This window comes from Loxodonta africana, chromosome 20 (genome assembly GCF_030014295.1).
Source record: "Loxodonta africana isolate mLoxAfr1 chromosome 20, mLoxAfr1.hap2, whole genome shotgun sequence".
Taxonomy (NCBI): domain Eukaryota; kingdom Metazoa; phylum Chordata; class Mammalia; order Proboscidea; family Elephantidae; genus Loxodonta; species Loxodonta africana.
The window spans coordinates 67612055-67632165 of NC_087361.1; the positions used below are offsets into that span (position 1 = coordinate 67612055).

Below are 20111 nucleotides of genomic sequence, written 5' to 3' on the forward strand. Positions count from 1 at the left end.
AAGGCAGTCAGGAATTCCTCTTTAAGGACTTTTATGTGGTTATTTCCATGATTGCGGACATGTTCCTTTGGTGGAAGTCAGAGGCTGCTAAGCCGAGCGACCGTTTGGTTATCGATCTAGCCCTCTTCCTCCGGGTGAGGTGGTCTTACACTCTCAAAGGCACAATCCTGTCCACCCTACTTTAGATAATTCCAGAAGCAGAAGAATCACTGCTTACCTCAGGAGCCTGTCCCGTGTGCACGGGCTCCAGAAAACCCCGCCTCTTTCTAAGCATCTTTTCTCTGAAGAAGTCCCTTTCTGGCTCCAGCTCTGTGGAGATGTAGACTAGCCAGTCACCTGGGCAGCACCTCCAGCCCGAGCCCTTGGACACTCTTCTCAAAGCCATCCACGCAGTGGCTTGCCTTCCTTTGCCGACTGGCAAAGTGAGTCTGACTCTGCCAGGAACGGGTGTCCTTCCCTGTCCCCGCCCTCTCTCCCAGCTCCCCATTTCCCTAAGATGGCCAAGTTCAGGGAAGAAGTTTCCAGTACAAATCATTTTTGCAACGAGATTTTATTACTTTTTTTGAAACCCATGTAAGAAAGACACTTTAAAAAAAGTATCCTCAAAACAATCACTGAGCAACACAACAGTCAAAGGCACTACTAGCAGCTAGGCCCGCCTCTGGGAGGGAAGGGGTTCTTCACACAGAGATTCTTCGTGAAGGCTCAGACCTCAGCACAGGTCCTGGGTCTAACTGTGCTTTAGATAAAATCTGACTTTTCCCATAATTGTCTTATTTCATAAACACCCTTATGTCTTAATATATAGCTATATACCTTTATGTATATACACACACATGTAACTTTTTCTTTCTCAAAAATAAAATAGCCGTCCCCATTGGAGGGAGGTTCTCAGCAGCATTCGCAGCACTTGCAGCAGGGCCATGCCTTCCAGTAACGCCTAGAGACATGCAGGATGAAGGAGAAACAGCTCCGTCCACTTCCTTCAGGGCAGCAGGGAGACAGAGCTTTTGAAGGAAGGGACGTGATAAGGCTGAGCATGAGGTGGCAATAACCAGGGTCTCTGTGACTTAAAGATCTTATTTAGAGTTGCCAGCTTGCCTTTCATTCGCAGCTCTGAAGACTGCACACAGTCAGCATTCCTTCTGTGATCAGGGGTTGTGTGGACTCAGCAACGGTCAGGGAGGGAACATTTGAGGCTGGACATGGAAGCTGAGGCTTGAGCCAACCCGAAAGGGACTTGAAGGCAGAGGACAGCAAAGACATGGTCTCTCACAGGCTGGACTGGAAAATCAGCCCCGCTTTGAAAAAGAAAAGCCCTCTCTCTCTCTACCTTGGAGTGTCGTCGAAGTCTTGGCCACTTGCTTGAATGGTTTGGTTCATTTATTTTTAAGTTTGAACCTAAACATGGAGCCAGTACAACTGCACAGTCAGGAATCAGGTGCCTGTCAACATGGTGTGACTTTCACTTCTTAGGAGTCAAAGCCCAGGAACTTGGATGGGAAGGCCTGTGCGCCTCAGCCTGCCTTGGGGTGAGGGCCCTCCTGGCTTGCTCCCACCTGCTGGCTGTCCATTTCCTGGCAGGAGCAGGCCAGCAGCAGAGCTCAAGCAAACATGCCCTGCTCCTCTCTCTGAAAACAAAAAGGCACTGAGGTCAAAGGGGAGGCCAGGTCCATGGGTTCTCTTTCCGTTCTCAGACCAGGCTGAATGCAGTGCCGTGGGCTGGGCTGGGCTGGGCTGGGCTTCAGAACAGAAAGGACTACACACTGGCCGAGGTGGAGGGTCCCCTTCCTTTAATCAAGGCAGCTCCTCTGGCAGCACCAGAGCACCCAGGTCCCTGTGGGAGGAGGGAGGCGGTGCTGGAGGCACGCTGGGGGAGGTGGTCCATGGCCCAGGCCCTCCTCTGCTCTCCATCTGGGGGAGGCTGAAGCCAGCTTTGACAGGTTTTGGCTTTCTCTGCCTGATCTCCTTACTCAGCAGGAGACTTGAAAAATGGTAAATGGCTGGTTTCCCTTTGGTGGCAAACGCGAGAATGACGACAGTATTAAATTCAATTTTGTAACTTAAAAGCAACCAGAGTTGCTGACAGAGTACCTGACAGAGATGTCAACAGGTACCACAGCTACACAGACACAGGCCTCTGGGCTTATATGGGCACAGGCTCTGGCTGCAGCTTCTCTGGACTCTGTGCCAACCTCAGCTTTGGTGCTCCTTCCCTGAATGTCTGGGGCCAGTGGCTTTATGACCTTCCCTTCAGCATGGACAATGGACACCTGGGGCAGTAAGGAAACCATCCTTTTATGAGCATTATCCTGCTTTCAGGGCTAAGCTCAGACACACGAAATGAATACGCTGCAACTTCTGACTCATAAATAAAGGTTGCTGTGGGCGGCAAGTAAGAGAGATTGAAGAAAGAGTAAAGGCCCGAGAAGGAACACGCGACTGGAACGCCTCTGTCTTCCTTTGCTGGCTGGTGTGGCAGGTTCCGGTTTGGAGGTGAGAGAGGCAGCTGTTTGGTTTGTGAAAGGCCTTTGGGTCGAGAGAGGATGGCAGCTGTTCTCTTTACAGGAGCCCTGATCCCGTGGTGGAGTCTGGAGAAGGTGGGCAGGGCACGGCGGGCAGGAAGGAACCCCGCACGGACAGCTATTTGGTTTGTAAAAGGCCTGCAGGTCGTCGAGAGGAGGACAGTTGTTCTCTTTACAGGAGTCCTGATCCCCTCCCTGGTGGGATCTGGGGAGGGCGGGGCGGGACGGGGTGAGGCAGGCAGGAAGGAAGCCCGCACAGACAGCTGTCCATGGGGGGAGGGGGGATTTTGTGCCACATCTGGAGCTGTGGGGCGAGCGCGCACGCACCTGCCAGGGGCGCCCTGAGAAAAAGTGTCCGTTGCAAAAGAATAATAATAATAAAAATAAACCCGAGGGTGTGAGGAGGGGAGGAAGCAGGACCGGTTACCCAGGTTTGCCCTGGGATTCTCTTAAGGCCTCCTCCAGTTTCTGCCTAAACTTGTCATACTTCTTCTGCACTTGCTGGATTTTGTCCTGCTCCTCCTTTTCCAGTATCGTTAGGAAGTTCTGGAGCTCAGGGATGGAGAAGGCATCCCACTGTGAGGCGAGAGGGAGACAGGGAGAAACAGGAAGGAGACGGGTTAGAAGCTGGCACGACCTGAGGGCCCTGCTGCCTGTCTTCACCCAGCTGGCATCTGTGATTCGTCCCGTTTGCTACTGAATGTTGTAGTTGGTAGGTGCCACTGAGTCCATTTTGACTCCTAGTGATCCCATGTGACAGAGCAGAGCTGCCCCATAGGGTTTCCTAGGCTGTAATCTTTATGGGGAGCAGATTCCTGGGCCTTTTTCCTGTGGAGTGGTTGGGTGGGTTGGAACCGCCAACCTTTCAGTTAGCAGCCAAGTGCTTAACCATTGCACCACTAGGTCTCCTTTTACTACTGAATAAAACCAAAACTAAATCCTCTGCCATCGAGTCGATTCCGACTCATAGCGACCCTATAGGACAGAGTAGAACTGCCCCATACGGTTTCCAAGGAGCGCCTGGTGTATTCAAACTGCCGACCTTTTGGTTAGCAGCCGAGCTCTTAACCAATACACCACCAGGGTTTACTTGATACTGAACAGGCAGGTATCATGAATCACACTTGGGTTTTTACATCTCTGTCACTCCAGCAACAGAATTTAAAATCCTGGCATCTCGTGACCATGCTTTTGAGAATCGACAATCTTAAGCGCTCTCATAGCAGCTGAGATGTTGACAGTGGTGCTGGACAGCCCCAGGTCCCCTGCCGGCCTGCTCCCCATGTCTGCTTTGGGGTGATCAGCATCAGGCTCCCAACGTCTAACCAGCCCTGAGACCCTGAGCACAGCACTCCATCCTTCCTGGCCCTTTCCTCATCTGCCACGGATTTCAAGTATCCGCTTCCCAGGGCTGGCAGGGGATAGTGAGAGAATAGCACCTGGAAAGCCCTGGAGAGCCCCGCTGGCTCAGGCCTGCCAGAGAGGGACCTGGCCTCTCAGGGCACAAGGCTCACTCCTTCAGGGTGACCCAGGGCCTGCCAGAGAGGGACCTGGCCTCTCAGGGCACGAGGCTCACTCCCCTTCAGGGTGACCCAGGAGCTGAGGCCCCCGTGGGATTAGGGATTTAGACCTCTAAGCTCTCTGAGCACAAAGGAGTATTGAGTTGATCAGCTTTAATCCCCACACTGGTAAAATGAGAAGACTGAGGTCCAGAGTGAGAAGGTGGCTTAGGCTTCTCTCTGATCACAGAGCTGTGGCAACAGAACTGGGACCCAGGCCGGCAACTCCTGGGCCACGCGCTTCCACCGGGCCGGCAGTGCTCAAACATTTCCAGTAGATGCTTTTCCTGGACAAAATCTTCCACAGACTCCAACATACAAAGCCGGTAGAAGCAGAGCTGCCCTCGTTGAAGGGGGAGGGGACCGTCCCCCATCTGCCTAGATTCCTCCAGGTCCCCACAGCGACCTCAAGACCCCAGGACTCACTGAGTATAGTGTGACTGACATGGTGCTGTGACACTGCGGTTGGGACCTGCCCTGCTCGCAATCACGTCTCAATAACTCCACCGGCCTGGCTTTACCCCAGTTTACACCACAAGACTAGATGCGGGGTAGGTCCCCTTGGAGGAAGGAGGCTAGTTTTTAAGAACTGGGGAGACCTAGACCCAGTGCTGCCCGTGATGGAGCTTGCTGGCTGTCACACTGTCCTGCAGCCGAAGCCACCTGGCCCTGAATGCAGGGAGCTTCTCAGTCCCCTCTGCCCTGAGTTTTCAGCACTGAAGCACATCAGACCCTTTCTTTCCCCAGGCCTTGCCAGACCCAGGCCCTGACTCGCCACCCCAGGATGCTTACAGTCCTGGCTTACAACGCACCTTCTGAACCAGCACTCATCCCAGCTCAACCTTCTCAGAGTTGTTACCCCAGCTGCTGTGCCTGGTCTCACCTGGGCTGGATGGTCAGCACAGTGCCAGCTGCCCCCTCCCCAGTGTGCCCTGGAGCTGGGCTTGTGATGGAGCAAAGGGTCCCAGGCTCACCTCCACCTCTCCTGTTTCATTCTCCTTTAGCACAAAGCTGAGGACATCAGTGTCAGGGCCAGCAAGTAAGCGCAGGTAGAGGGGGCAGTCGGCCACGGAGAGTTTCTGGAAGAGCACTGTGAACCAAGAGAGGGGGCTGGGAGCTCATTTTGGAAAAGTTGGGCAGGCCCTGGGTGGGTGGACTGCACTGGAAAAGCTGAGGTCTGGGCGGCTACAACCAGAAGTGGCTGTCCTTTCAACTTAGTGAGATTAACGTTGACAGGAGTAAGTACAGTAATGTCCTTTTATCTTGGGTGTCTGCTCAGAGTTTAATGTTTCCATTCATATAATCTCCCAACAGATTGGGAGTGGCAGGGCAGACTCTCCCCATGACACAGATTCGGAAGCGGGGGCCCACGGTGTGGCTTCCTGAAGACCCACATGGGGCTAGGAGCTGCCTGCCCAGCTCTCTGCTCTTGTTTCTGCCCAGGATACATGTGTGGGTCTTCACACATCTCAGTGCCAGGGGATGGCTGGACTCCCGTCCTCCCCGCCACTGGGTCTAGGAGGGGAGCACCTGCTCCTTCCCCCCAAGTCTGGCTGTGGCTTCAGTGGCCGTGGACAGAGCTGGGGAAGGTGGTTCCTGGTTGGGAGCTCACTCTCATACCTTGCCCATCCTGGTGCATCCGCTTAAAAAGTGCAAACTTGTGGGGATTGTCCACGACCATGAACTTCTTGAGCAGCCCCTGGATGACCTCGCTGACCGTGGTGGTGCTACTGATGTGCAGCTGCTTGACGGCATCGAGGGGCAGGTAGAAGGAGGTCCGCTTGTCTGTGGTGGCTGCCAGGTTGACATCCTTGATGGCGTCATAGATGGACGGGGGCCGGATCCCAGCTGGCACTGTCACCGGCCGCCGCAATTTCAAATGCACTTTGATGAAACCCGTGTACGTGCCGTCTTCACTCTGCCAGGGAGAAGGTGTCATACAGGGTTAGGGCAGGGTCCATCTTGCATGGTTATATCTACCACTCTGGGCCACTGCTCCTGGGGCTGTGGGGCCCTCCTCCTCAAGGACAGTGCTGTCCCAGAAAGCCCCCACCTGCTCCTTGAGTTCCTTCCTGCCTCTGCTGGTCTAGGGGTGCTGGAGGGTTATAGACACCCCCCACCATGGGCCAGGAGAAGGCCCGTGGTATCCAGCGACCAGAGAGGACTTCTAGAGCCTTCACGGCTTTTCCTCCAAGAGACTCAGGCTCCTGGCCCAAAACTCCTGTCACCAGGCAGACGCCAACTGCCCTTGGCAAGTCCCCACTCTAAGAGGTCAGGACTGTGGCCTCTAGTTCACATCTCCAAATGGAACATTCCTCTTGTCCCCTGCTCCCGGCGGCCCTCTCCAGATGGGGGTAGGAAGGCTCCCTGATACAGTTCTCAGCTCTAGGTGGCCTCTTGCACCTCTTTCCAAAGGACCCACCGTCAGTGAGACTTACACCCATGGCCATTTGCAACTGGACTTTCTGGCACCCTACCTAGGTTCCTGGCTGGCGCAAATGGTTTGCACTCAGCTATTATCCAAAATGGAAACCCTGGTGCTGTAGTGGTTAAGGGCTACGGCTGCTAACCAAAAGGCTGGCAGTTCGATTCCACCAGGTTCTCCTTGAAAACCCTATGGGGCAGTTCTACTCTGTCCTATAGGGTTGCTATGAGTTAAAATCGACTGGACAGCGTGGGTTTGGTTTTTTGGGGTTTATTACCCAGAATAGAAACCAGAATGCTCCTTAGAAGCAAGGATGTTGGGACTACGTCTTACATACTTTGGACATGTCAGGAGAGATCAGTCCCTGAAGAAGGACATCATGCTTGGTAAAGTACAGGGTCAACAAAAAAGAGGAAGACCCTCAACGAGATGGACTGACACAGTGGCTGCAACAATGGGCTTGAGCAGAATGATTGTGGGCCTGGCACAGGACCAGGCAGTGTTTCATTCTGTTGTGTATAGGATTGCTATGAGTCAGAACCGACTTGAGGGCACCTAACAACAATAACATTAACTAAAAAGGAGCCCTGATGGCTCAGTGATTAAGAGCTTGGCTGCTAAGCAAAAGGTCGGCAGTTTGAATCCACTGGCTGCTCCTTGGAAATCCTATGGGGCAGTTCTACTCCATCCCATAGGGTTGCTATGAGTTGGAATTGACTCGATAGCAACAGGTTTTGGTTTATTAACCAAAAGGTTGGTGTTTTGAACCCACCCAGTGGCACAATGGAAGAAAAGCCTGGAGAACTGCTTTAGTAAAGATTGCAGCCAAGAAAACCCTATGGAGCAGTTTTACTCTATAACACATGGGGCCGCCATGAGTCAGAATTGACCCCAGGGTAGCAGGTTTACCAGGTTGAACCCCCTAAGAGCCAGTTACTGCCAGCCACCAGCAGGGGACAGGGTTCTTCTACTGTTTCCTCCCTTCTGGGTTTGAACACTGCCTTTTGGAACCTGGCACAAAATTGGGTGCCCCTTCACCCCTGAGCACCGGCACAATGTAAGGAAGCTTTGGCAGACACAGACACCAAACTAAAAACCAAACCCGGTGCTGTCGAGTTGACTCCGACTCATAAGGACCCTAATACGACACAGACAAAGTAACTGCAAAAAACAAGAGGGGCAGGAGGGGGCACTGCAACTCTCCTTGTCCTGGGGTTCCTGGGAGTCAAACCATACCAGGCTCTCGGTTAGTGTATGTCCTTTAATCCCACAAGATCTTGGGCAGATGGATATTAATATCTCTATTTTACATGGAAGCTCAAAGAAGTCACAAGCTAAAAAGTGGAAGAGCCAAAAACTGGATCCTGAGTCCACTCTAAAAAAAAAAAAAATCCATTCTATTTGCCTACGTCTCACGGTGGCCCAGGGTGTCAGCCTTCCCTGGCCCCTGAGTCCCAGGAGAAAGGGAAGGGACCTGCAGCGGGGCCTCCACAGAATCCAGAGGGAACCCAGAGAAGCCAAACCAGAAGGGGTGTGTGGGAGGGAGTGGGCGGAGGTGGGAGGGGTGCCCCGCTCACCAGCTTCATGCCCAGGCAGTTCTTCTCCCGGGTGTTGTAGCTGTCGATCTTCTGTTTGATTTCCTGCAGCGTGGGCGGCTGCCGCGTCTCCTCCACAGGCTTAGAGACATTCTGCAACATACGTCCAAGTGGGGGTGCTAAGAAGGGCAACAAGCACACTCTCCCAAAGGCCTCTCTGCCCGAGAAGTGAGCACCGGCCCCACACAGTGAAGTGAATCACACAGACTCAGAGTGAGAACCATGCAGTCCAATCTCACCTGTGCCCTTGCCTAGCCTGCCACTCCTGGGAAAGTAACTTAAATCACTCTAAGCCTCAGTCTCCTCACCTGTGAAATGGGAATAATACCCCTCAAGGTTGAGGAGACCAACGTGAAAGTGCCTAGCACCTAGGCACTGACCCTAAATCTGCAGACTCAGCAGAGCTAAGTTTGCTTACTGAGGGTTGCTATGGAAACTATGCTTCTAGAAGTTCAGGGAGACGCAAAGAAATGCAAGCCAGGGGTCATCTCCTCAAGGAGGTAACAATAAAGCTGGAGGGTTAGGTGTGTGCACATGGTGCCAGCATACACTGATGGGAATGACAAGGATTCTTCCAGACCCAGAGGGCCAAGGGCACATGGACATCAGTCCAAGCCCCATGTCCCTGCCATAGTGCTTGGCACATAAGTAATTATAAACTTATCAAATGGTTGCCTGAATTGGTGGGGGTGAAGAACTACAGCCCTCTACAATAATCAAGGAGATAAACCTTCTCAACTGGGGCAGACAAGGTCCCTGGGCAGTGCAAGCAATTTGCAGTGGGCTGCTAACCTAAAGGCTGGTGGTTTCAACCTACCCAGTGGTGCCGTGCAAAGAAAGGTCTAGCGATCTGCTTCTGTAAAGATTACGGCTAAGAAAACCCTATGGAGCAGTTCTACTCTGTAACACATGGGGGCGCCATGAGTTGGAATTGACGTGACAGCAATGGGGTTTCTGCTTACTGCCCGAGGGACATAGGGACAACCAGGATTTACTCAGAACCTCCTCTCTGCAGGGACCTGCCATGCATTATCTCACTTAATCCTCACCAACAAAAACTCTGCAAGGCAGAGCTTATTATCTGCATTTATAGGTGAGACAGTGGGGACTAGCAAGGGTTTAGTGACCTGCCTAAAGCCCTGCAGTTAGCTCGTGAAAAACTGAACGGAGGCTCCGGGTCTGTCCTGTTGTGATCTCTTTTTTGTTTTAGATAGACTTTATTTTTCAAGCAGCTTGAGGTTTACAGGAAATTTGTACAGAAAGTACAGAGTTGCCATATGCCCCCTGCTCCCCGAGACCCAGCTTCCCCTATTACTACCGCCTTGCCTCCCTGGGGTACATTAGTTACAACTGACGAACCAACACTGACACAGTGTTATTAACTGAAGTCCAGAGTTTGCATTCGGTTGTACAGTCCTGCGGGTTTTGACAAATGCTTAATGTCATGAGTCTACCATCACAGTATCACACAGAATGGTCTCACTGCCCTAAAAATGCCCTGGGCTCCACCTATTCATTGCTCCTTCTCACCTTCCAAAACCCTGGCAACCACTGATCTTCCTGAATATAGTTTTGCCATTTACAGAACGTCACAGAGTTGGAATCATACAGCACGTAGCTTTTCCAGACTGGCTTCTTTCACTTATCAACATGCATTTAAGGCTCCTCAGTGTCTCTCTGCAGCTTGCTAACTCCTTTTGTTTTTAATCACTGAGTAACACTGCATCTTGTGGAGGCACCAGTTTATCCCTTCGCCCCCTAGTGGACATCCTGGTTGTGTGGTGTGCTGTCTCATGCATCCCCGATGCCCTCTCTCCCCCAGGAAGGAAAAGGGAAGAAGGAAGTCGAGGGGTCAATGTCCTTCACATATGGAGGAAGTTCTGGAGCAAATCCTGAGATCTGAGCAACTCTGTCTCTGTGCCACCTCCCTGGATTTCCCTCAAGTTCATTGCCACTCTCTCCACCTGGCTTTGTCTTCACGCTGTCCCGTGTGGTGTGGCTGGGGGCGCAGAAGCCAGTTCGGTGGAACTGTTGGTCAAGACCCACCCAGACTTGCCTGGTATTAGAAAATCTAGCAGACTTCGGACGGGTCAGGATTCTTCTTTGGCAGATGGGGTCACTGAGGCCCAGAGAGGTGGGGGTGACTCCTGTGCAGCCCTACCCACGACAGGGGGAGGCTGGGAGGTCTGGGCCCTGTGGATGTCTGGGTTTGTTGGGGGAGTGTGACAGTATCATATGCAGCTAAACACAAAAGGGCACCCACAACGGAACCTACCCCAACTTCTTCCCTTCAGCAAGCCTTTAGCCTTTTGGGGGGAGACATGTCACATGGCACAGCATGCTGTCACTTCCTCCTCCCACTTTCCCAGCCCACAGAGCCGATAAAAGGTCAAGCTCCATTGCTAACAAGAGGAGCTGGCGTGGCTGAGTTGGCGAGTGGTCCCAGCCCTGAGCCCCCGGCACTCAGCACAGAGGTCAGCCTCTGTCCTCTGTCTCCATCACAGCGTCTTTCCCAGCCTCTACCCCTCTCCGTACTCTTTACTCTGTACTCTTCCCCCAGGGATGCCAATAACAACAGTACTCTCAGATGCCTTTGCTTACATAGTACACATGTACTTCTATTTTACAGATTAGAAAACTGAGGCTCATAGAGGCTAGGAAACATGATTGTGGTCCCACTGCTAGTAGCAGCCAGTAGGGGCTGGGACCAAGTCCATCCAACTCTGGAGCTCACACTCCTCTCAAGTCACCTACAAAAAAAGGAGTTAAGCGATGGAAAGAAAATTCCAGAAGCTCTTGTTTCCAGCTGTGCTATGGCCATTTCCCTGTTAAGAACAGACAGCGTGCTGTGGCTGTCAAAGGCCAGTCCGTATCCAGGCCTGGTTGGAGACAGCAAGCATCAGCTGCCTTAGCCTAATGTTTTTTCTTCTTCCTGTTCCCCTTTCCTTCAGCAGATAAACCCCTAGATTCTCTCCTTTTCCTACCACAAACCTGGGGAAGTGATGCAAGTGGCCACAGGCACCCCCGCCTTCCAGGACTGACGCAGAAGACAGCAGCCCTGACCTCAAGGTTCTAAGGTCTGGCCTTCGGGGCGTCTGGGAAGGAGCCCTGCCTGGGAGGCCAGGGGCCCTTGTGTGTGGCCGTGGAATGTCAGCACCCAGGTCTGGGTGGCTGCTGCCCACACCAAATCTAGCCTACGAGATCTGACCCATGGATGGAATGAATCACCTTCCGAAGTAGGCCACCTTGCCAGGCAGCAAGCCACAGGGCGCAGGACTCACTTGGCTGCTCCCCACCCACCACCTCCTGGGCTCCAGCTCTGGGGATTCTGATTTAATTGGTCTGGAAGCAGCCTGGGTTTGAAGGTTTCAAAACTCTAATATGTAGCAAAGTTTGAGAAGAAGCAAGCAAGGCCAGGGTCCCCGTCCAGCTGCAAAAAATGAACACTTAGGTGCCCATGGATGTCCACCATCCCACAGCACGATCTAAAATTGCAGTATCAGCTATGTGAACAAGATCCATAACATAAATCAACAGTGGGTAGGGCTGTTGTGTGCTGTTGAGTCAATTCCAACACATAGTGACCCTGTGGACAGGGTAGAACTGCCCCATAGGGTTTCCAAGTCTGTCAATCTTTACGTTAGTGGATTGCACATTTTTCTCCCGCAGAGCGACTGGTGGGTTCGAACCATCAACCTTTCGTTTAGCAGCTGAGCACTTAACCGCTGTGCCACAGGGCTCCTTGAGGGTAGGGCAGAGACCCCAATTTCTATCCACCTGCCAGGTTTTCAAGTCTTCAAAAGTGAAAGATTTTCCTCAGTCAATGGGTAAGATGCTCAAAACCATGTAGACAGAGCTTTGTCTCCTGGGGTGGCCCAAGATGGAGATAGAACGTGGAACTCTGTTGTGACAGAACAAATATAGGCCTGGGCTGTGGGGTGTCTCTCCTGGGGGTTTACACAGCTCAGTGCATCTGGCATGGAATTCATCTGCTCGGATTAAGCCCCTGGCGTTGGTGGCAGATGGTTTAGCTGTTCTCAGTGCACCAGGCACATCCAGGGCCCTGGTGCCAAATAGCTGGGCACTCATGTGCCCTAAGTCATGGAAAGGAGCTGTCTTCCCATTCAGCTCTCAAGGTTATTGGGTTACAGCCCAGTGAAGAGGCTGGGTGCTAGGGGTCAGGGCAGAGATGCCCCCTCTCCTGAGGGAGTGATTCTGAAACTTTTCCATTAAAATACCTTTCACAACGAAACAGAGAGTACCGCCCCCTTGTGGTCTGGGACCTATTGCAGAGCAGATTTACCCTAATGTTATAGGGTTGATTTGTGTTCTCCAAAAAGGTATGTTGAAGTTCTAACCCGAGGTACCTGTATCTGTGAACTTGTTTGGAAATAGCGTCTCTGAAGATGTTATCAGTTAACTTGAGGTCATACTCGACTAGGGTGGGTCCTAAGCCAATCAAAAACCAAAAACCAAACCCAGTGCCGTCGAGTCGATTCCGACTCATAGCGACCCTACTGGACAGAGTAGAACCACCCCAAAGAGTTTCCAAGGAGCGCCTGGCGGATTCGAACTGCTGACCCTTTGGTTAGCAGCTGTAGCACTTAACCACTACACCACCAGGGTTTCCTTCCTAAACCAATATAAGTCCCGAAAAGGCAAACCTACTGCCATCAAATCGATTCTGATTTATAGTGACCCTAAAAGACAGAGAGAACTGCCCCATACGGTTTCCAAGGCTGTAAACCTTTATGGAAGCAGATTGCCACATCTTTCTCCCGTGGAGCGGCTGGTGTATTCGAACTGCCAACCTTTCAGTTAGCAGGCAAGCACTTAAGCACTGCACCACCAGGGCTCCTTCCAATCTGAGTAGTGTTCTTATAAGAGAGCGGAAGAGGCACAGAGGGGAGACAACCATGTGATGGCAACAGAGCCAGGTCTGCTGCAGCTGCAAGCCAGGGATGCCTGGGGAGAGACAAGGAAGGATCTCCCCCTGGAGCCTTCAGAGACAGCACGGCCCTGCCCACACCTGAATTTGGACTCCTAGCTTCCAGAGCTGTGACAGAATACATTTCTAGATTTTTAAAGTACCCACTTGTCACAGCAGCCCTTGGAAACTAATCCACCTGAGTCAAATTTGCCCTTATTTCACCTTTAAAAACAAAATAAACAATGGGCTAGTTCTGCTTTCTAATCGGTTAACTTGGGTAGTCTTCATCTTGGCTACCCGGGAGTGCCTCACTGCTTTGGGAAGGAGCTGCTCTGAGTTAGTCCTGTGACATCCAGTGTCCCCAGCTAGGCCCAGGGCAGCCCACAAAAGCCCCAGCCAGGAGAGTCCCTTCTCCCGCCCCACCCTGTAAGGAGAGGGTCACCCCCCCAAGCAGGTGAGGAGTGGGCTGGGAGAATGTGGCCCCCTCAACACAGGGGCCCGCCAGAGACATCCATGCTCACTTTTTCTTGCCCTAAGTCACACAAACCTCATTTTCACCAAAAACTTCCCTCTCCCTCCTCCTTTTGAAGCTGCTCCTTCCTGCAAGCTGCTGTCGGCATAGCACCTGTCTGCCCAGCCGCATCCGCTTCCTGGGCTGCTCTAACGGCTCCCCACACACCGGGCGTCTCACCACTACAGAAATCTCTTCTCTCAAGTTCTAGAGGCCAGAGTCTGAAGTCAGGGTGTCAGCAGGGCCAGGTTCCCTCCAAAGGCCCCAGGGAAGATGCCTCTTTGCGTCTTCCAGCTCCTGGGGGCCCTGGGTGTTCTTTGGCTTGTGGCTGTATCATTCCCATCTCTGCTCCGTCTTCACAGGGCCGTCTTCTCTCTGTGTCCTTTTCTGACTCTTACAAGGACACTCTCATTGGATTTTGGACCCCCCCAATCCATCATGATGTCATCTCCAACCTTACCTTAATTACATCTGCAAAGACCCTATTACCAAATAAGGTCATACTCTGAGGTTTCGGTGGACATGACTTTTGAGGGACACTACTCTGCCCACTACACCACCTGAAGTCCCTGTGTCCGTCACGGTCTGACTTCAGTTCCTCTTTTTCAGGAAGCCTTCTTTCACCATCCCAGCCCTGAATGACAATAATGATGATGATGGTGATGCAGATCCTTTACTACGGTTATGTGCCAGGCACTGCTCTAGTCACTGCGCGTGTATTAGCTCATCTTGTTCTCACAGCAACTTTATGAGGGATGTGCCATTATTACACTCATTGTACAGACGAAGAATCCGAGACATAGTAAGGTTAAAGGTAGCCTACAGCTAAGCTAACAATATACTGCCAGCATTTAGATATACATCTACTTGTATTAACCTCCAAGTACAGCCTCTGTCTTGGTTTTTCTTCCCAACTAGACTGAAGCTCCTTAACGGCATATACCATTCTCTGCTATTTCTTCTCTATGTCAGGTGGTACTGAGCATAAACCAAAAACACCAGTTGCCATGAAGTCGATTCCAACTCATGACGACCCCATGCGTGTCGGAGTAGGACTATGCTCCATAGGATTTTCAATGGTTGCTTTTTTTTTGGAAGATCACCAGGCCTGTCTTCCGAGGCATCTCTGGTTGAACTTGAACCTCTAACCTTTTGGTTAGCAGCTGAGTGTTAACTATGTGTGTTACCCAGGGACTCCGCTCTATAATTAGACTCTCCTAAGTTCCATCTTGGAATCCCTGGTGGCGTAGTGGTTAAGTGCTATGGCTGCTAACCAAAAGGTCGGCATTTCGAATCCACCAGGCACTCCTTGGAAACCCTGTGGGATGGTTCTACTCTGTCCTGTAGGGTTGTTATGATTCAGAATTGACTCGACGGCAATGGGTTCTGTTTTTTTGTTTTTTTTTTAAAGTCCCCTCTTGCCCATATTGTTCCCCCATGAAATTTCTCTGGCCATAGCTATCTCCCCATTCTTGCTCTCCTGTTACAGGAGGTCCCTGACATTGTAATTCTCACACGGAGAAAGGTACGTACAGGCTTGTGCAAGCCCCTGCCTTCCCCAAAGCATGTTTCTGTGGAGAGACATATGTTTCCTGTGTATTTCCTCACACCACTAGTTAATGGGCCTTTCCTAGCTTCACTCTCACTTCATGTACGTTTTTCACAAGCAGACAAAGGTTTTATCACTTCCTTGGTATTCTGCTTGCTCTGCCCCCTTCTCAATGAGGAGACGACAAAGCTGGCTGAGGCGTGGACACAGAAAAGTGGGCAGCTAGGATCACTCACCGGCTCAGTGACTCACTCCCAGACCCCACCCACGGCCCCAAAGCCTCAGGTTCCTGTCCCGGCAAAGCTGCAAATTACCCCATGTCCTGGACCTCCGCAGCTGCTGGCTGATATTAAATCCGCTGCTGCAAGGGTCCACCGAGGGACAGCCATAGTCTGTACAGCTAAGTTTGGCACCTAATTCTATGCTATTTTTTATCGTTTAATTGTTGTTTCACATGCGTTAATTCCATCTTGCCAGTCAGATGCTCCCCGGAGGCAGACGGCCTTGTGTCCGATGGCCGTGCTGCTCTGGCACACCTCCTGCCCACACCTCGGGGCTCCGCTAAGTACTGGGCTCACCTCTAAGGAGGTATCAGACAAATACCTGTGGGTCAGGAGGGAGAGGGCCGGGCAGCCGGGGCAATTCTCGGCCCATCACAGCAATGTGGACACAAAAGGCTGGCCCAGGAGCACCCTGCAACAGCCCGCGTTCAGAGGGGACAGATGCCAAGAAGCTGCGGACTCAATGGCTCAGCTCTTTGCAGTTTGCTGCTGAGAATGGAATGGCAAGCCCATCAAATGGCCTGTGACCTTTGGCGAGTCACTTCCCCTTCAGGGCCTCAGTTTCCTCATCTCTGAAATCACGATGTGAGACCAGGGAAGCTCTCAGGCCCCTTGCGGCTCTAAGATTTGACAAATAAGATAGGGTGGCTTTTCATCACTGCTTCCTCTTCTGTTTCAGAGAACTGGGTGTGGGGATGGGGGCCTCGTGGGGGCTGGCAAGCAGGTCTGAATTGCAGCCCGCATATCGGTCCGCTAAAATGAACTAAGAACATCCTAACCTTACGCCTTCACTTTTCTCACAGCTTGCCTCTCTCTCCTCGCCTGCAAGACCCAAACTCAAGTGGGTCCACACCTTCTTGACTCCTGCAGTTCAAGAAAACAAAACAAAAAATACCCCGGAAGCCATTCACCATGAGCTTTTGCCACATTTCCTCTTTCTCAGCTCTTAGCAAATCTGTCAGCAGCACTTCTTTTGCCCCTTAGGTATAAACCATCTCCAGATCTATGTCAGGGAGGAGGCCAGGGACCCCTACTGTGTGGGAACGACCATCTGCAAAGGTCTATCGGCCATGCTGCTGCCCAAAGGCTGGGCTGCCCCCACACCTGGTATATCCGTTAGGCCTGTCCTAAATGGGAATGTCTGAAGGAAGGGGCAGACACCCATCTGTCCAGGCTGGGTTACAAATGCCCTGCTCAAAGAGGGGCCCAGGCCACATTCAAAGCTCACTAGTCCCTTTGTGATAGCCTCTACCAGATGGGAAAGAACAAGTCCCCAGGGCCTCACCACAGGGGCCCTTCCCAGGTCCTGTAGGGTTTGTGTTGTGGGATGGCTTCCCCAACCACACCCACTGCAGTGAAGGGGTGTCTTCCCACAAGTCCCTCTATGGAGCTGTCCAATGTCCCAGAAACAAAAGGCCTGGAAATTCCTAAACTGTGTTCTCTGAGGGGTATTTTCCAGGAAAGGAATAAATGGGCTTCATCATGGTGCCATGTGTGTAACTAGCCCATGTGGAATTTGAGCAGCTCTGGTTGAGGGGAGGTGGTGGTGTAGGAGAAGCACGGAAAAAGAAAGGGGATTTGGGGAACTGGAAAGGGACTAAAGTCCCCAAATACAAAAATGTAGAGCAGATGGGCAAAGAAGACAGCCAGTCAACAGTAAGTGGCTAGCCGATGGAAGGAGGACTGGGAAAGGCACCTTGGGAGGTGAAATGGACCAGGTGTGGTTCAGTCCTTGGGAGCTCCCAGGTCTCCTGGGGAGGGAAGACAGAGATTCACACCCTGAGATACCAGGACAAACACAGTGCCACCCAGGACAAAGAGCGGCTTTCTCGGCAACCAGGTGAGCTTCGTGTGCACGGTGGGGAGTAATGAAGGGCATGCCAGCATGTCCTGGGGCCTAGGGCATCCCATCCCACACTCTCCCTGATAGCCATCTCAGTCTATAAGCAGGAGCAGGTCCTCTGGGTGGGTCAGGATCAGGCCACAGAAGCCCCATGTCGGGGGCCAGGACAGCCCTGTGGCTTTGGACCAGGGTTCAAGCCCTGGCTGGGCCTCAGCATAATAATAAAAATAATAAAAATCGCCTATAGGCAGGCGCTGCTCTAAGGGCTTCACGTTCACAACCTCATTGACTGTCCTAACCAAGCCAGTGAGCGGGGAACTGTGGCCATCTAGAGTCCCTGCTCTTCACCACTGACCACACCACCCGCACATCAGGCCTCGGGGGGCTCTGTGTCCACACACTTGGTCCTCTGTACACTTGGGCAAGTCAGCCTGACTGGGACTAGATACCTTTGTCTATGAAATGCAGATGACAAGGTCTCCTTCACACACTGTGCTGGTGTTGTCAGATGCCATCAAGTCGATTCCAACTCACAGCGACCCCGTGTGGCTGAGCAGAGCAGCCCCGTAGGGTTTTCTAGGCTGTAATCTTTATGTGAGCAGATCGCCAGTTCTTTCTCCTGTGGAGTCACCGTGTGGGTTCAAACCACCAACCTTTTGATTTGTAGGTGAGCATTTAACCTTTGCACCACCAGGGCTCCTTTCATAGTGGAGGTTAAAACGAGATCACACATCTGAACATGCACAGCATAAGCACACCAAAAAAAAAAAAATCCAAACCTGTTGCTGTCAAGTTGATTCCAACTCATAGCAACCCTGTAGGACAGAGTAGAACTGCCCCATAGGGCTTCCAAGGGATGGCTGGTGGATTTGAACTGCTGATCTTTTGGGTAGCAGCCGAGGTCTTAACCACTGCACCACCAGGGCTCTGTGTAAGCACACAGTGAACAAGAACGGTCAGCCAGTGCAGCAGCATCAGAGCCCTCATCATCATCAGTGGTCATTTGTCCGGAAGGGGGCAGGAACTTTTGGACAGTGGGGATGGACACAACTTGGGAGTCTTCTTGCCTTTAACCCGGATCCCTGACAAGCCCTTCAGTCAGGATCACCTTGAGTCGGAATCAACTCAATGGCAACAGGTTTTTTTTTTTTTTTTGGTTTAGGTACTTTTTGGAGCCCTGGTGACGCTGTGGTTTAAGTGTTTGGCTGCTAACCAAAAGGTCAGCAGTTTGAATCCACCAGCTGCTCCTTGGAAACTCCATGGGGCAGTTCTACTCTGTCCTATAGGGTTGTTATGAGTCGGAATCGACTTGACAGCAATGTGTTTGGTTCTTTTTTTTTGTTTGTTTAGGAACTTTTTGCCTTTAGGACCGTGTGCCCTTCCTCCATTAAAAATTATACTTTATTACTGTATTGGTATAAAGACAAATAATTTATCATATATGAAAACACATTCTTTAAAAGTTCATTTTTGTTCTTCCAATTTCAAAAGAAATTAAAGCACTTTTGTGGGCCCCTGCAGCGGTTGGGACCCTAGCACTGTGCCTAATGGACAAGTTGGCAGTGCTTTCAGCTGCTGAGTGCCACATGTGATGACCAACCATCCCAGTTTGCCTGGGATGCTGGACTTCCAGGACTAAAACTTGGCCAGTCCCAGGTCAACCAGGACAGTTGACCACCATGGCTCCCGGGACCCCCTTCTCAGGCCTAGATGGGCTGCCTCCCTCTCCTTTCCTCTCCACTGCACCCAGTGCCCTGTCCTGGGAGTTCTTCTTCCCCACGGGGCCTGGCTGGGGTGCAGCCTACCTGCTGCCTTTGAAGATCCACATAATCCCTGCAGCTCAGGCACTAAGACTGGAGCTCTCAGGGCAGGAACTCTGTCTTGTTCCCTGATGCAGCTCCCAGGTCAGTGCCTGGCACACAGTAGGGACTCAGTAAACATTTGCTTTGATGAATAGAATAAAGCCCAAAGAAGTAGTAAAAGAATTAAAAAAAAAAATCCCAAACCCAAAACAAACATACCAAACCAAAAACCCACTGCCATTGAGTCGATTCCGAAAGATTCCAAGTTTTTACAAGGATCTTGTAAGAGGCTTAGATTCCCGGTTTATGGCACCTACTTCCTTCTGAGATAATAACAAGACTTCGGTACTTGCCTGTTTCTGATGGCTGCTGTGGTTAGCTGCCGTGGAGTCAGCCCCTGACTCATGGGGACCCCATGTACAAGAGAACAAAATGCTGCCTGGTTCTGTGCCATCCCCATGCCATGACTAGTTGTGATTGGACTATTGTGATCCACAGGGTTTTCACTGGCTGATTTTCAGAAGCAGATCACCAGGCCTTTCTTCCTAGTCCATCTTAGCCTGGAAGCTCTGCTGAAACCTGTTCAGCATCATAGCAACACACAAGCCAAGTGGTGGCAGCGTATGAGGTGCACTGGCCGGGAAGCGAACCCTGGTCTCTGGCATGGGAGAGGGGAATTCTACCATTTAACCACCATTGCACCCTATTTATGAGGGTAAAACCCCATTGCCATCAAGTCAATTCCAACTCATAGCAACCCTATAGGACAGAGCAGAACTGCCCCATAGGGTTTCCAAGGAGCACGTGGTGGATTTGAACTATCGACCTTTTGGTTAGCAGATGTACCCAGCTGTAGCTCTAACCAAAAAAACCAAACCCAGTGCCATCAAGTCAATTTCGACTCATAGCGACCCCATAGGACAGAGCAGAACTGCCCCAGAGAGTTTCCGAGGAGCGCCTGGCGGATTCCAACTGCCGACCCTTTGGTTAGCAGCTGTAGCACCTAACCACTACACCACCAGGGTTTCCAAATAATGTTAATTCCTTTCCTCCATTTCTGTTATTCCTTCCCCTGGGCCTTCATGAAGCCC

General features: G+C 51.6%; 1 protein-coding gene across 2 annotated transcripts in view; it reads right to left on the reverse strand.

Moving 5' to 3' along the window:
• Nucleotides 1–519: 519 nt before the first annotated feature.
• The window catches only part of RASSF5 (Ras association domain family member 5), a 103146-nt gene continuing 83554 nt past the window's right edge, over nucleotides 520–20111 (reverse strand). The window contains exons 3-6 of one of the 2 annotated variants that reach the window (XM_003410272.4): nucleotides 8087–8197; nucleotides 5705–6002; nucleotides 5059–5174; nucleotides 520–3101 (exon numbers count right to left, since the gene is read on the reverse strand). In XM_003410272.4, coding sequence (XP_003410320.2) covers nucleotides 2949–3101; nucleotides 5059–5174; nucleotides 5705–6002; nucleotides 8087–8197 — 678 coding nt within the window. In that variant the 3' untranslated portion in view covers nucleotides 520–2948. The remainder of the gene's footprint in view (nucleotides 3102–5058; nucleotides 5175–5704; nucleotides 6003–8086; nucleotides 8198–20111) is intronic. The other variant, XM_064273292.1, reaches the window with a different exon arrangement.